Source organism: Labrus mixtus, chromosome 15 (assembly GCF_963584025.1).
Source record: "Labrus mixtus chromosome 15, fLabMix1.1, whole genome shotgun sequence".
NCBI lineage: Eukaryota > Metazoa > Chordata > Actinopteri > Labriformes > Labridae > Labrus > Labrus mixtus.
The window spans coordinates 11,251,279-11,267,138 of NC_083626.1; the positions used below are offsets into that span (position 1 = coordinate 11,251,279).

A 15,860-nucleotide genomic window follows, 5' to 3' on the forward strand; every position below is an offset into this window, starting at 1 on the left:
CTTTGACTTCAGTGGCTTCGCCCTCTGGAGGTGTAAATAAGTAACTACAGCTCAAGAAATAAAATCATCACAAGCATACATTTGAATTCGTCCTTTCTCACATAAAATAACTTACTCTCTTGCCAAACTTTGAGGCATGCATATCTATGTAGCCTATGTATGTATGTATCTTGAGCTTTATCTCTCAGAGCCCCTACGCTCTGGAAGTAAATGCAAGTCGCTCGTGCTGCTGTGATTGACCTAATTTGTTCTTACCTTAATTTTATCTATTTATTTATTATTTTTTTATATATTTTATTGTACCAATGTTTTTGCTGTGCATTTTAAGGAATATTTTATATTCTGCCTGTTTTAAATCTTGTTTTCTCTTTGCACTCTGTAAAGCACATTGTAACCTTGTTTATATAAGTGCTATATAAATAAAGTTATTATTATTATTATTATTAATAAGAGTCTACAACACCTGCGTCAAGTAACCCCTTGAGTATAATGACCTCTGCCTACCTGACAGCCGCACTACTCCCCCAAGTGGTGAAAAGTTTAGCCTCACAAAGCATTAACAAATATTTTTCTTACAGTATAGTTTCTCTTCATAACACAGGCACTTAAAAAACTGCTAACACCAATGTTATTAATTTGATTCATTTATTAAAGACATTTTGCACAAACTTCACGTATAACCTAAACATTCTACATTTTTGTGATACTTGCTTGAAAACCCTTAAGTGCAAATCATACAGACAAACTGTTCAGAGATTGAGGACATGATTTTAAATAAATATACAAAGCTCAATTAAAAGCTCAAAGTGCTACAAGCACTTTTCACAGTTAAATATTAGTCTCCTTAAAGGACCAGTACATCCTACACATCAGTCTCAATGAAGAAATATTACCAGCAATTTTCTAAATGCAAAAATGTAAAATAGCAGTACCATAACGCGCTCTCTCTTCTAGATATAAGCCACTGTCGAATTTTACTTTTAATTGGACTCAAACTATACAATATACATAATTCTATTACATTGACATAACTATACAATAAACAAGCTCTAAGAGATTAGTGACAACTTGCCTCATACATTGTTTTTTTCATACATCCAGTAGTGACTCTTCATAAAAATGTCTGTTGTGTACACGCTTGTATTCGTCTAACACACCTCAATCAATGTTGACGACTGTTATACAGGTTATAAGTAATGATTCAGTGTTTGGACACTATGGACGACATAAACAGACTGGACTTACTAAATGATGATTTCTAGCTGTTGTATGAAAAAAAAAAGTTCCACATTTCCATGTAGTATTCGGGTGCAAAATAATGTCCACAAACTGGACAACTATATATTGCAGAAAGGCTGAGCACTAAATGCTGATTTAACTTCGAATACATCTATTTGCTATGATGCAGTACATAATTATAGTAGTTTGGGAACTGCAGTGTGAATACATCAAACTGAAGAATCTTTTAATTTTCTAAGAGTAAATTATCAATTTGTGGTGGCCTGTTTACCTAAATTTTGACATATGACATTGGGCTGCATAGGGCAACCTTTTTATAAAATAATACAGGCACTTTTAGCCACTTTTTACACCAAGTTTTGTAGGATGAAAAAAATGCTTTTGGGTTAGGTTAGGTATGTGGAAAATTCCAATCTGCAGTTTTTCCACTTCAACTTCATGACACAGTTGGTCATGTATCAACTTGATGACACAATTTTCTCAAAACCTTTATCAAATAAATAGCTAAATATTAACGTGGCAATTTATATATCCAAAAAAAAATCAAGATTCGGATGTACCAATGAGATAATATTAAGTTTGTTGCAAAAATGGCAATTAGTCTCTAATAGTAAATAGCAATGCCACAATCAACAAATTGCCACAATACTACAGTGTTATTTTTTATTTAGAGGCAATCTTGATGTATTTTCTGTGATTACAATTTTTAATTTCAATCAGATCAAGAGAGCCACAATAGATTCAGTTTTAAATGCCCAACTGCACCATTTTAAACAATCCTAATAAATGTAGGGGTGATACAAGTTCTTGCAGTAAGAGTTAAAAGCAAAAGGCCACAGACAACAGAAAAGAAAAAGTGCAAATGCCTGCTGAAAACGGTTGCCACCTGCCTTCCCCTTCTGAATAACCTGCCAATATGAAATGAGAGATGCCTTCCAGTGTCATTCCTTCCACTCCTCTTCAATTTCTGACATTTTGCAGTCAGATTAACTTCAAAGTGAAAATCCAAGATGGTGACAATGTTTTTGTAAAGGAGAAATTTACAAAACCTGTAAGCTGCTACAAAAGCATTCAAATACTCAGTCATCCACTCACTGCAGTATCCTCAATTTTCTTCTACTGTCTGCAATTCAGTTGTTCATTGTACAATGTGATGCAATCTTTGAGTCCATGGTGTTTGAAGTGTGTTAAGAAGTTCTCTTCCTTTAGTATCACTGACACATATATGTAGGTGGAGCTCCAAACAGCAGGGTCCTGAAAGCAACAAAACAAAACATTTATTGAAAATGAATGGGGTTAGTTGCCTTCTATGAGCACATTGCTGCATTAAGGCAATTGATGCCTGATTAAAGTGATTCTATTTATCAAGTTTTTATTTATAATTTACATAATTTTTTTCTCTGTTATTCTCAGTTCTGAGTGTGCAATTATAACAATTATATCATTCTAAGAGGACTGTTTTTTGTAGAAGGAACTTGCAGTTGTTTATCCTGAAGAGGATACATGTACTGTGATACCTCTATTCTGTTTGCATTGACATCACTTGAACATTATTTAGCAATTTGTTTTAAAGTGCTTCAACTACCTGATGATCCCTGGAGGGCTGCTCGTTAGTCTTTAACCTGTTGGATTCTGCTCAGAGATGTTAATAACAGCTCCAGTTGCTTCCTCTCGGCCCTGGGCCAAAGGCGGCTTCTCCTTCTGTGGTGAAATCTGTTGTGGTTTCACTATGGTGATTTTAATGGGGATTCCTTTGATGCTATGCTGCACTCTGCTATACTGACGCATGGAGGGGTTGAAAGTGCGAACAATGGAAAGTTCACTCAGAGTGGATGTCTCTTGTTTCGGCTGCATGCTCTCTTTTATAACTATTTTCCTTCTTTTGTCTGCAAAGACAGTCTGTGCTGGCAGGAAGGCAGGTCTTTTAGCAGGACAAGAAGTCTGAAGTCTTGTTTTATGCTTAGGTGAGGCTTGTTTCTCTCCCAGTCCTCTATGTATGTGTCCATCATTCTCCTTAGTTACAGATATACCTTCATCTTTCCTTTTCTTCACCTCTTTGGGTTTCTTGGGGCAGACTGCCATGTGTTTGGTTCTGCTTCGACGCATTGTGAACTCTCTGCTACAGTGAGGGCAGACAAAGATCTCCTGCTGCTTGTTCACCTGTACTGGAGAATTTTTTTTTGCTGGAGGGGCTGACTTGTTCCTCTGTGGCATGACCCTTTGTGCAAACCTTTTCTTCCTTTTGTTCAGAACCCTGAACTTTATTCTGTCTGTTGATTCTTGGTCAAGTTTGGACCTGTTTGATTGGCTGGGTCTGTTTGAAGCATTTAGCCTATTAGCAGACAATATTCCATTTTGGGTTTTTGCAAAGTGGCGTAGTGGGATGGGATTCTTTTTCGGTGTGTATCGCCTTTTATCACTGGCATTTGCACAAGCAAGGATATGCTTGTGCAGCTCTGGTAAGTTATCAAAGCTTTTGCCACACTTTGTGCATCGGATAGCTGTACTAAAGGTTTGTGGGATGTTATGGGTGTTGAAGTTTGTGGCTGAAGCTACTGAGCCATCAGGTGATCTGTTATGGTATGGAAAAGGAGGAGGCTTATAGCTGGGATAATGCTGATTGATGCCAAGACAAACATCAGGCCCACTGATTTTGGCTCCATCTGAGGCCATGATTTTTATTGTTGTGAACAATTCTTCAGTAGCCACATCTGCTTCACCTTCTTCCTTTTTCACCCGTTTTTCATGATCCTCTGGAGTATCTGGCTCTGAGGTCTCCATGTTGACTTTTATTGAGGAATTGTAGTTCTGAGGTCTTAGTTTCCCCTTTTCCTCTTCTGTGTATGTACACTGCTTGCCAGGATGGGACTCTTCCTGATGCTGTTTCAGGTTGCAAAGGTAGACAAATTCTTTAGTGCATGCACTGCAAACATAAGTCTTGCCGACACCGTGGAGACACGATCGATGGTCAAGCAAAGTGGAGGGTTTGTCAAAAAGCAACACGCAGAACTCGCATTTGTAGGGCCATTTATCAGCATGGCCACCCACATGATGGCTCAGTTCTTTTATTGAATGGAAAAGCTTATCACACACATTGCAAATGAAATTTTTCGTGAAAGTATGTTGCTGTGCATCACTTTGTGTCTCACTTGAGGATTCACCTTCTTTAGCTTTTTCAGAAGAAATGGGACTTTTTATTGGGTTTTCAGGTATGGGAATAGTATTATCAGCAGCATCCTCTTCTTTTGCAGAAGGTGGCTCTTTAACTGGCTCTGAGTCAGGATTTGTTTCACCTGCAGCAGGACAATTAGATTTCACCAAGGTGGTTGTGGATAGAGTTTTTGACTCTGAAATAAAGGACATAGGAAAAGTTGGATCCACAGTTTGAGGGTTGGGCACTGAAACAATCCGTTGCTGTTCTATGTCATTAACAAGCATCTTTGAGGGTGCAGGGAACTCTGCAGTGTTTTCCTGTAAGTTAATTTCAGCAGGGACTACATTCCCAGGGTCTTCGAGAGCTAACGTACACTCTATCAGCACAGTGTTGCTAGTAAAGTTGTAAGAGTTTATAAGAGAATCATTTAAAGTAATAGTGGGAGGGAATGAAACTTCGGGCACATAACTGGAATCAATTATAGGTTGACTGAGAGCTATTTGATCAGTAACAATCACATGGCCAGGGAGCTTTAGAGGCGGGTCATGGGATTGTGAGAGAGTGCCAAGGTTTTCAGAATTTGTAGTGGCAAATGTTGACAAATCGGTTATTACCTGGACCTGCTGGTTTGAAAGGTTAGATATAGGCGGTGGTGGTTCTAAAACGGTGATTAATGAAGGAGCAGAAGGGAGCAGGGTGTGTGGGGAAGTGATTGCTATAGTGCACGGTGAAGCTGGCTGCAAGGTGAAAGGGGTGTGGGAGGCAGGTAAAGGAGTCAGAGAATTCGGGGGTAGGGCAAGTCCATAAACAAGTCCCTCGACAAGTGGCTCTACTGGGTTCATTATATTTGGACCTGTAACTATGAAGTCTGCAATTAACATTGTCTTATGATTTCCGAGACCTACATTTTGCTCTCCAACATTCATTAATGCCTTGTCCTTTATGCAAGTATTTAATTTTCCTTCTTTTAAAATTGCCTCTGAAACAAAACTTAAAGCAAGTTCACCTAGAGTTTTTTTTTGCAAACTTAAGTCAAGAGCAGCATCAGCTAAGGCTACATCTTCATTTCTTTTTACTGTATTAGAGAGATCCAGTGGTTGCTGGTTACAGGAATTACCTCCTAACACGGGAGTCCAGTTTTCTGAAAAGACAGGTTTCACTGCTGGCTCCTCCACTGATAGAGTTGTGTCGTCCTTCTCATTGGCTGTTTGGTGCTCAGGTGAACTCTGGGGAGTCTTCAGCTGTGCCGTGCTCACAGCATCACAGTCTGCTGTATCTAGTGGCATTGTTTCCTCGTTATATGTCGGGTTTTCCTGTGGGGACATTGGTGGGGATCCAGTCCTTCTTGTAAACCTCCCTCCTCCAGCCGGCAGGACAGAAAGGGAGACTGGTGAACATGGCTTTTGGCCATCTGGGATGAGTGCAAGAGTTGGTTCAATGCCATCCTGCTTCTCCAGGAGCTGCTTTAGTTTAGGTGACAGAAACACTGTTCTTTCCTTCTGCACAATGGTGGACTCTACTTTCTGAGGAAGTGTATTCTCTATTAAGGAAGACACAAGGGATGATGAGGATGAAGACACAACCACATTTGACTCCAGTTCTGTTTCAATTTGCGGTAAAAGGGGTGGTGTTGCAGTTCTTCTTTTGGTTAATGGTTGACCAGGTATCTCTTTACCTGAAAGTGATTCTGTATATAAAACCTGGTTTATTTGGGCGGGATCTAGAATCAGGGCATCCCGACGAACTAAAGTTGAAGAGCCATGTTGAACTTCAGCGTCACAGGTACTGACTGTACTTGTTGACACTATCTTTCCATCTATGTAAAAGCTGAAATTCTCTGAAATATTGCTAGAAACATCCAGCATGAACTGTTCTGTGTGTTCTCTTTCATTCCACAGAGCAGCTGACGATGCTGAACAGTCACCGAACCCTGAAATGTTTTGAGATGTTTCACTGAATATCCTCTGGTGATTTTTCTCTTCACGAAGGTTGGTTTCTTTAAGTTGCAGGTGCTTCTTATGGATCCTGTGTTCATAGAGTTGTTTGTCGTTATGTTTAGTGGATATATTTTCACAGTAGTTGCAGGCATAATGGCCTTCTGATACAAGCTGTTTGTCTGGCTGTGCAGTGTCGTCTTCAACTGACAAAATGGAAGTATCAGAGCTAATGGGGGATGAAGAATTAAGCATGACTGAGCTCTTTGAATCCAGAGGTGTCATCTTCTCATTCTGCAGCTGACCTAGATATGCACCAAAATACGTATTTTTACTATTGCTTTTATGTGCATGTGCTTCATTGTTCAGCAACATATGGATATGCCGTTCCAAGCCTTGTTTGCTGGTAAAATGTCTCTCACAATGCTGGCAGGGAAAAGAGTTCAAGTCTTTTTCAGCTTTATGATTGGGATTTTTATGGGGATCTTGGCCAACTGACTTTATCATGTCTGGTTCCGTATTAGTGTTCTCTTGATATATGTCCTCTTTCTTCCCTTGCTCCATATCATCACGGTCTCCAAATTCAGAGATGTACAAGTGAGGAGAGTCCTCCATCTTCTGTGGCAGTTGTATCCGGTTAACTAGAAAGAGGTCTGTCACCCAAGACTTATGACAGCTGTCAAACCTAATGAAGGAATAAAAAGAATATTGTGAAAAGAGATTTGATATAGCAATAATCCATTTATGGACTGAAATTACCTTAAATATCAATCATTAACCCTTAAGCAATCTAAACATCACAAACTATAAAGGGGATGGGACAAAATAAGGATATGGCATTATATCGTCCACCTGACTTGTGTGATACAATTATCAAATTGTTGGTGCCAAAAACATAATGATAATACAGCCATCTAAACAGATTTCCCTTGCCAAATGAGGAGTCCCATAAACACTTCAAGTTCAAGTGGGACAATGCAGAACAGTAGGGAAAAGAAGCTGAAGGATGAAGCATGATAAGAGGTGAAACTGACATCAAATTGCAGAGAATATCTTTAGCTTTTTAGGGGCATTTTTAATTCTTCAGTTAATCAAGTATCAAAATGTGTCACTATGACTGTCTATAAATGTATAAGTTATCGCAGAATCACTGTATTGTAATATTATCATTATTGTCGGCCAAGTACAATGAACCGTATCATATCTTGATGAGGTTACAGTGTTTCCCACCATTATTATCAATAGATGATAAACGTTGGTGGGGTCCTGCGAGTTGTTCCTGCAACTCCCGTTTCTGAGCGCACCTGAATGCATCTCTCATTGTCTGAGCACCCCTGAATGCAGCATGCTAACGCATCCCCTGAGTAATGGCAGAGAGAGAGAGACATGCCCAGAAAAGTCAGAAGTCAACTAAGCCGACTACTGTATTTTCTGATGCTTCTTACGGACTTTTTATTATTGCGTGTGTGTCCATCAGACACAACCACACACACCCAGGCCTCCGTTGGTGAGAGTGTGCTCACCTGTGTGCGTGGAAGTGTCTGTGTGTGTGCGCATCGGGGCGAAACTCCGCCGTGCACGACACAGAGAGCAGAGGAGAATTGTAAACACGCGACCATGTAGAGACAGAAATGACATGGCATCGTGTAAATAAGATAAATAACATAAGGCTATTAAGTTTGTTTAATAAAAGGAGGAGGTATAGACCTGTTCTATAGGAAAGGTATCCTTATGACTTCTGTTGTGATCTGGAGCTATATAGAAAATAAGACGAACTTGACCATTGGGGGGGCGGGCCGCCCCCTCTAATATAATGGTAGGGGAAACACTGAGGTTAGCTAATTGTTAGCAATGCAATTATTTATGCACACATAACATTTTATACATACCCATTCATGAGAATTGGGACAAAAAATATATATTTTTTAAATTCTTGGCTATTAAACCCTGTAATGGGCCAGCCTCCCAGTGATTTATTATTCCTAAAATACTATTTTCTGCAGCTGAGGACTTTTGTCAACTCTGTCGGACTTACAAATAGTCACAGTATTTTAAAATAAAACCTAAAGGAAATGTTTGATGTATTTATTTTTTATTAAAAACAAGATTATTCAATTAGCTGTATAATCCAAAAGTTTGGTTTCTTGTTATTCAACAAATAAATACAATTATAATGTTGCTCACCTACAAATTCTGTTGATTTTGTAATTTGACGATAACAACATATAATACACATAAGGTCTACCATAGAAACTGTTTACTGACATAAAATCATTTTATGAATAATTGTGAACATAAATTTAATGATTATGATAGAAAAATACATCTGACAGTGTTGACAGCCGTCTGACAGACTTCACATCATTTAAAGACTTCCGACTACATAATATGTGTATAAAACATTATTAATGTACTAATGATAGTGAAATAACATAATAAAACATAAATGAATTAAACAAGGTAAATAATTAAATGAAATCATTTAAAAAAAGAAAAATTCAATTAATAACATAAATTGAGTTACATCACACCTGTCAGATAGATTAACTGATGGAGCTGACGTCTATCTTTGGTAAGTTGCCATTTCAGTTTTCAAAGGTGCTTCGAGTTCTCTCAATGCAAACCAAAACACATATTTATAAACCATAAACCTTATTTAGTTCTGATTTTAAAGGGATATGGAGTTATCTTGTTATGGTTAAGACACACCTGATAGCAATATAATTTTAATGAATTTCTCAAAAAATAGAAGGCTTGACGATGCTTGAACAGGATTGTCCCCTTTTTGAAACCAGGAATTAAGACAGGGGTCCTTTAGTTGTAGCTCACCTTTATGCCTGATTACATTTATGTTTTTGTAAAAGTATGACGGACTTGACAAAAATCTGGGACACAACTTTAACAGGTCAAAATGTTCATAAAAAATACATTTAGTTTTTCTTTACACCTATTGTATTAGTAGGTTTTGTAGTTTTAAGATTTTTAATACTATTGACACATTTTTAAAAAGTTTAAAATTCTGGGACAAGGGTGTTTTCTAGCATAGTGCAGGTTTAGACATTAAAATAAATTAAATCAGAAAATTTGGTATTACATGTTTGTTTCATATAAAAAAATATTTTAAGAAGATATTTTCATTTAAATAGAGTGGGATAAGTGTGTTCGTAAGTGATATTTTTAATCTTGTTTGCCTAGGACATGATCAGTCCCAGTTCTCAAGAATGGGTGTGTTTGTTCATTTTGTAAACCATTTATAAAAATTACGTAGATACATGGACTTTATATCTGTAACACTTTAATGGTTAATAAATATTTTGTAAAGCATCTATTAACATTTTTTGAATGGCTATTATAAAGTTGCAACTGACAATTATAATAACTTGTTCCAACTTTATAATGACCGCCCAAATAACGCTTGTAGATGCACTACACAGTATATATCCATTTACAAAGTATTATAGACACCAGTTTCAAATTTACAATAACTAGCCAGAAAATTATTGTAGATGGTTTACAAACCAATTATTAACCATTGAAAAGTATTAATTAGCTATCTAAAAATGTTTATAGATGCTTTACAAAGTATTAATAAGGTGTTATTATAATCTTCACTTCCAACTTCATAAAAGCCATCCAAATAATGTTAATAGATGATTTCCAAAATATAAATTAACAAATAACAAAATGTTACAAATTGCTGGTTAGGGCCCGAAGCACTGACAAGTGCGTAGGACCCTCTTGAAACCCAAGGAATTATTATTCAAGTATGTGATTTTTATAGATGTTTTAAAAATGATCTCCTAAAGGTTTACAATTCATTTGGCAATCATTGACGAACACTTGATATAGTGTATAAAATGTTATGATGTGTGCAACAATAAACGGTTAACATTACATAAAATATAGCATTACAAATATTCAGCAAACGTTATTAACTATCATTTAATTGTTTGTTGACAGTAAAATAACTATTAAGTAAAGTTTAATGAACTATCAATCTACCCTTTATTGATGATGGTTATTATAAAGTGTTACCCTGATTAGCAATGTTTCCCACTGGCCGCCAGGTAGGTGCCCAGGTATATTTCTGACTTGTTTTTATTCAATTTGTCATTTATTCATGAAATTGCTGCTCCGCTCACTCCCTCGCGCACGGCTCCGTACAAAACTGAAACTTCTCATGGCTTGAAAATGTTAATGTACAGCTGCTTGCTGCTAGTGCTGTGCTGGACTCCTATAAATAATGGAATATCGAGTGGAACAAAACGCAAGGCGTAGTCGTTGTGTTTGGGTCTGTGCTTGTGCGTTGATAAATTGAGCAGATTAAAGTTGTCTGTTGCAAAAACCAAAATAATTTACAGGGCAGAACATATTTGATATAAATACAAACCTAATATTAAAATATGAGCTCAGGTATCTCGTCAATCTGTGGGAAACACTGTGACTAGTATATAAGATTTTATAGGTATTGTGACTAGGGCTGAAATGATTCCTCAACTACCCCTCCCCTCTAACAGGGATAGTCTCCCGCTGTGAGGAGCATATGTGAATGGCTAGGTTGGGAGAATCTCCAGAGCAGTTCTCCTGTAATTATCTAGATATTATCCGGAGTGCAGTCTCTCTCTCTCTCTTTTTTTGGAATATATAGCAGAAGACTTTTTATTTTATTTGTTTTTGCATTTCAGAAAATGTCTTCTTTTAAAAATCACCCAGAATGTAGCCCGATATGGCACTTATATGCACTAAATGGCTAAGATAATACTATGCAATTTAAGCAATAAAAATGTTGTTTTTTATTTTTAAAAATGGTCTCTTTTGTAAATTGACAATTGCTCTTTAAAAAAACAAAAGTATTTCTTATCTGAATACTCGATTAATTGATTACTAAAATAATCGATAGCTGCAGCCCTAATTGTGACTTTAACTATATTGTCTTAATCATATGCATCATAGCCTAAGTTATTTTGCATAATATTAGCCAATGTTTTATTATTATTATTAAACATTAAATACTTAGTAGATAGTAGTAGTAGTAGTAGTAGTAATAGTAGATATTGTTGTTGCAAAATCTTACCATTTTCATTGTCAGTGCAGAGTAGAAGGCATGTTTTGTTGAACACAGAAGCTTTTCTTTCTATTGGAAATAGAAAAAAACAGTAAAGCAAATGTATCAGAAAACAATGAAACCATTTTTGTTATGTACCATGGCACTTTGTGGTTCTTTTCATTCAATAATTTGAGCTAAAGTGATCAGAGCAAACATCTGTGGTGGTGGTGTGGGAGTAGCTAAGCCTAGTATATTTTAACATGCTTCTGGTTGATAAATAAACTTGGTCCTCAGGCATATCAAGGTTATATTAATGCTGAAATATGATATGTTTATGGGTACACATGTAACACTGTAAATATCAAGTTGGATTAAGAAGAGTTTTCTGTTACATTGCCTTTCTGATTACACATATTAAACCATCTTAATCTTCCTCTAAGTCATAGTTGGAAACAAACAAAAAATAACTTTGGATAAAATGGCAGGATCATCGTGTGAAAGGTTTGTCATGTTCTTCCATCTGGTCCTCACAACTTCATCTCATCTGCATTAAAATCTGTTTAACTTAGTTTTCAATTCAATCATCCATTAAAAGATTGCTTACTGTGCTCATATAGTTACGCATTTCACATTTTAATCAAATCCTTAAGTGCTAGTGCTATTTTCCCCGCACACAGTCATTCACAAACATGTTTCATGTACTCGTAGATACAAAATGAAATGTAAACAAAGACTTACATATTGCTTGTGTTTGTACACGTTTATGGAGGACTAAAAGTGCCAAAATGAAATATGAATATATAAATAATTAAATAAATAAATAATTTATGAAATACATAAATAATTAAATAAATGTTTAAATAATTATTTAAAATGTTCATTCATTCTATGTAAAAACACATCTATTTATTCCACTATTTATTTAATTATTTCATGTTTCCTGCTCCAGCAGTGCATCATGAAATAATTGTATCTGTCATCCTCTCCCATCAAACTCAGTGGGCGGGATTAATGCTGATCGAGTCACAAACCATTGCTTTGGTCTGCAGGGTTGCCAGACTAGGCGGCAAACAAACAAACAAACAAACAAACAAACAAACAAACAAACATGGCAGCAATCACAGAGGATCTGCATGAGCTGGTAGCCCACACCGGACATGATGCTCTAGAACGGCAGTGGGTATGTCAAAAGCCGGGCGCCCTGGTCCGTGTGTGTGTTGCGGCCCAGTACGGGAGAAGCGCTGGAGAACTTCTTCTAAGTTTGCGAACACTCTTCGGTCAATATCTTGGTCAGAGAGAGCGGAAATAACTCTTAACAATAATAATAATAAGAACTTCAATAAATCCCTCTGCTTTGCTAGCCACATGTTCAGGGTCTGAAATCCCAGCGTCAACATTCTCTGCCAGGTCTAAAATATCTGTTATCAACTCACGGGAGAGCTCATGCAGATCCTCTGTGATTGCTGCCATGTTTGTTTGTTTGTTTGTTTGGCGGGAAACCGCCCAGTCTGGCAACCCTGCAGACCAAAGCAATGGTTTGTGACTCGATCAGCGTTAATCCCGCCCACTGAGTTTGATGGGAGAGGATGACAGATAAAATTATTTCATGATGCACTGCTGGAGCAGGAAACATGAAATAATTAAATAAATAGTGGAATAAATAGATTTTTGTTTTTACATAGAATTAATGAACATTTTAAATAATTATTTAAACATTTATTTAATTATTTATGTATTTCATAAATTGTTTATTTATTAATTAATTATATATTTCATTTTGGCACTTTTAGTCCTCCATACTGTGGTACACATGAAACTAAATCAAACACATTATACCACCAGAAACGACAATTAGTCCAACACCATCAAAGGCCTAACTCAGACTCAATCATTTGAAGCAATTTCGTCATATTCAACTTCACTTTCCTTCTGCGTTGCAACAGGCTTATTTAGATATTTTTTTAAAATATATAAATAATTCCTGTTTTTGTGAATATCATAAGTCGAATTGTGTTTTGGGTGCGTTTACACAAGCAGCTGCTTCACCTGGTTTGATGACGCTCCCTGTCTTAGTACGACAGCTAGCTGCTCACACACACATGCTGTTCTGCTTCAGAGACAGCTAGGTCGGCCAATAAAAGGACATCTATCTTGTCTTAAAAAAGAAACTTCAATGGTATTTGAAAGGCGCTTTGAAAATGATTCCCAATCACCGCCATGCTCCTTAGATAATGTTTCACATAACAAGTTGAAGAAATCAGCTGTTATCGTCATTTAAGCATTACCATACTACAGCTAGCTGCAATGCTAGCTAGCAAGCCGGCCTATTCGACACGACCTTTACGAATACTGTAAATCAAACATGAGAGTTACACTTACGGACACATTTTTGCAGTCACACACACAATTTATTACAGCGGCTCAGGTACAGTATTCCTCTTATGCGGGTTGTCGACAGATGTGTTTTCTTCCCTACTGTACTACTACCAAGACGTTTCTGGCTTACTGATTGGCCAGAGAATGTGGTTGTCAAATATGGACCAATAAGAAACCGGTTTGTTCAACTGTGCGGCTGTCACCAAGACTGGAGTGACCATTACGTCACAACAGCAGATGTCTTCACAAAAACGTACAGACCTATGCAGTAGGCTTAGTTATGACATTTATTCATCAAAGATTATATAATTATGTTTTCCTTTGTTAACTTCAGTGATCTATTCTAAATTACATTTATATTAATTTGAATTCGTGGGGGAAAGGACCCGACATTGAAACTGAAAAGTGCAAGAAAAGTAAATCAGTTTATCACGTAAATTACTATTAGCCTATTTAAATAATTCACATTAAAAAGTTAAATGAACATGAATATATATTATAAATAAACACTGGAATTTCGATAAAGCAACACCCATTATGCTTTATTTGTATCCTTAACTCCAAGATGCAGTGTATTAACTTGACCTCTAGAGGGCGCAAAATATTCTCCACATAAAGAAGTTGGACGATAAATTCTGTGCATTTCTGGGGATCAGACTCTGAACGTGGTCTTTGATTGGAGATGTGTTATAAGTGTTACTATGATCTATGTTAAAAATTAGTTAGTATTAGTAGTAATAGTTTTAATATTTAAAGTCCCACAATCAGGCAAAACATAGGCCTATCAATATAACATTATTTGTGTAATATTTCTTGACTTATATATATTGTTTTGTTTTATTTTACATATACGCATATATGTTGGTCTTCAATTAATTGTATCTTGCGGAAATAGTGTCAAATTTCATTCTAATTTTACCAGGACATGTCATATCTTGAATTCCCAATGGTGGGTCTGTTTCACAGCTGCTTAGAAATAAGAGGCACAAATGGTACTGAATGTTTAAGGAATATGTGAACTTGTTCACCCCCATCCCCTGCTCTTTTATCCAAAACAATTGTCAATTGAATCACACTCATACTTCATAGTATGAGCCAGCCTTAGTTCAATCCTACACTGATTGATAGAAAAGTTAACCCCTGGTTTCACAAGTCTTTTTTCCACCTCCAGAATCACATAAACATATAAAACATTCATTGATGTGATCTGTAGGATGTTCCCACATATACATCTTTGACATTGCACAACACATGGGTGGTGTTCTCATGGTACATGCATGGCATGTGTCTCATTGAAATGTTGTATGTGGGTTGAGTAGTGTTTCATCATGCCACAGTTTTGTGAACCGTTATGAAAGATTACAAACAATGGGCCACTCTCTCTTCTCAGGCTTCTCATTTTTCTGTGTTTAAGATTTAACATTCAAAACTTTGCTTTAAATATTCTTTGCATTGTGCTGTACTGAAAAAAAAATGTGTTTGACAGTATAATCTCATGCATGGTCAATTTAGTGGCAAGCTGACACTAATCATTTACTTATAGCTTTTATAGATTCAGGCTCCATGTCTCAGTTGATGGCATTGCTGCTGTGAAATTATGATGAGCACTAAATAATTGGGTCCACTGGTCAGACATACATTTCATCATAGCAAGTGCTGACCCGGTGAAGCAATGTTACACATATGGCTATTAAACATTGTGTTGGTGTTCACATGTGAGGTTACATTTGCAGTTTTACAGTATGTACACATGCACAATGTTCAAGTGTTTAACTTTTAAGTGGCAATTTCTGTTTTTCTAAATGTTCTATATTTCTAAGACACAAATATATATTTAAATGGCATACAAAAATCCATACTGACTCATCTATTAGTTATTCATGTTCTGGAGGAAAACTTGAAAAGCCAACAGGAAACTGAGTGATGGTGAAACTAAAAAGGAACAAAGTCTGGCCCTGATTACATGCATGGTAACGTGTCCTGTAGCAGTGGGCAACGGTTGGTGCCAATGACTCTGTGCACAAAGAAACATTCACCCTCCACATAAACATATAGGAGGAGAGAGACAAAGAAGGAGAGGTGGTCAACAACATGTCTGTGTATCAGTTAG

General features: G+C 36.7%; 1 protein-coding gene across 2 annotated transcripts; it reads right to left on the bottom strand.

Annotated features, from left to right (window-relative positions):
* Positions 1–628: 628 nt before the first annotated feature.
* prdm2a (PR domain containing 2, with ZNF domain a) lies at positions 629–13,866 on the bottom strand. Of its 2 annotated transcripts, none has more exons than XM_061056834.1 (4): positions 13,754–13,866; positions 11,402–11,461; positions 5,511–7,012; positions 629–2,493 (listed from the first exon to the last, which is right to left on the bottom strand). In XM_061056834.1, the coding sequence occupies exons 3-4, from the start codon at positions 6,940–6,942 to the stop codon at positions 2,378–2,380; spliced, it is 1,548 nt and encodes a 515-aa protein (XP_060912817.1). In that variant the 5' UTR covers positions 6,943–7,012; positions 11,402–11,461; positions 13,754–13,866; the 3' UTR covers positions 629–2,377. The 2 variants fall into 2 exon arrangements, with proteins under 2 accessions (XP_060912817.1, XP_060912818.1); XM_061056835.1 differs by lacking the exon at positions 13,754–13,866 and adding an exon at positions 12,113–12,136.
* Between the last annotated feature and the right edge of the window lie 1,994 nt (positions 13,867–15,860).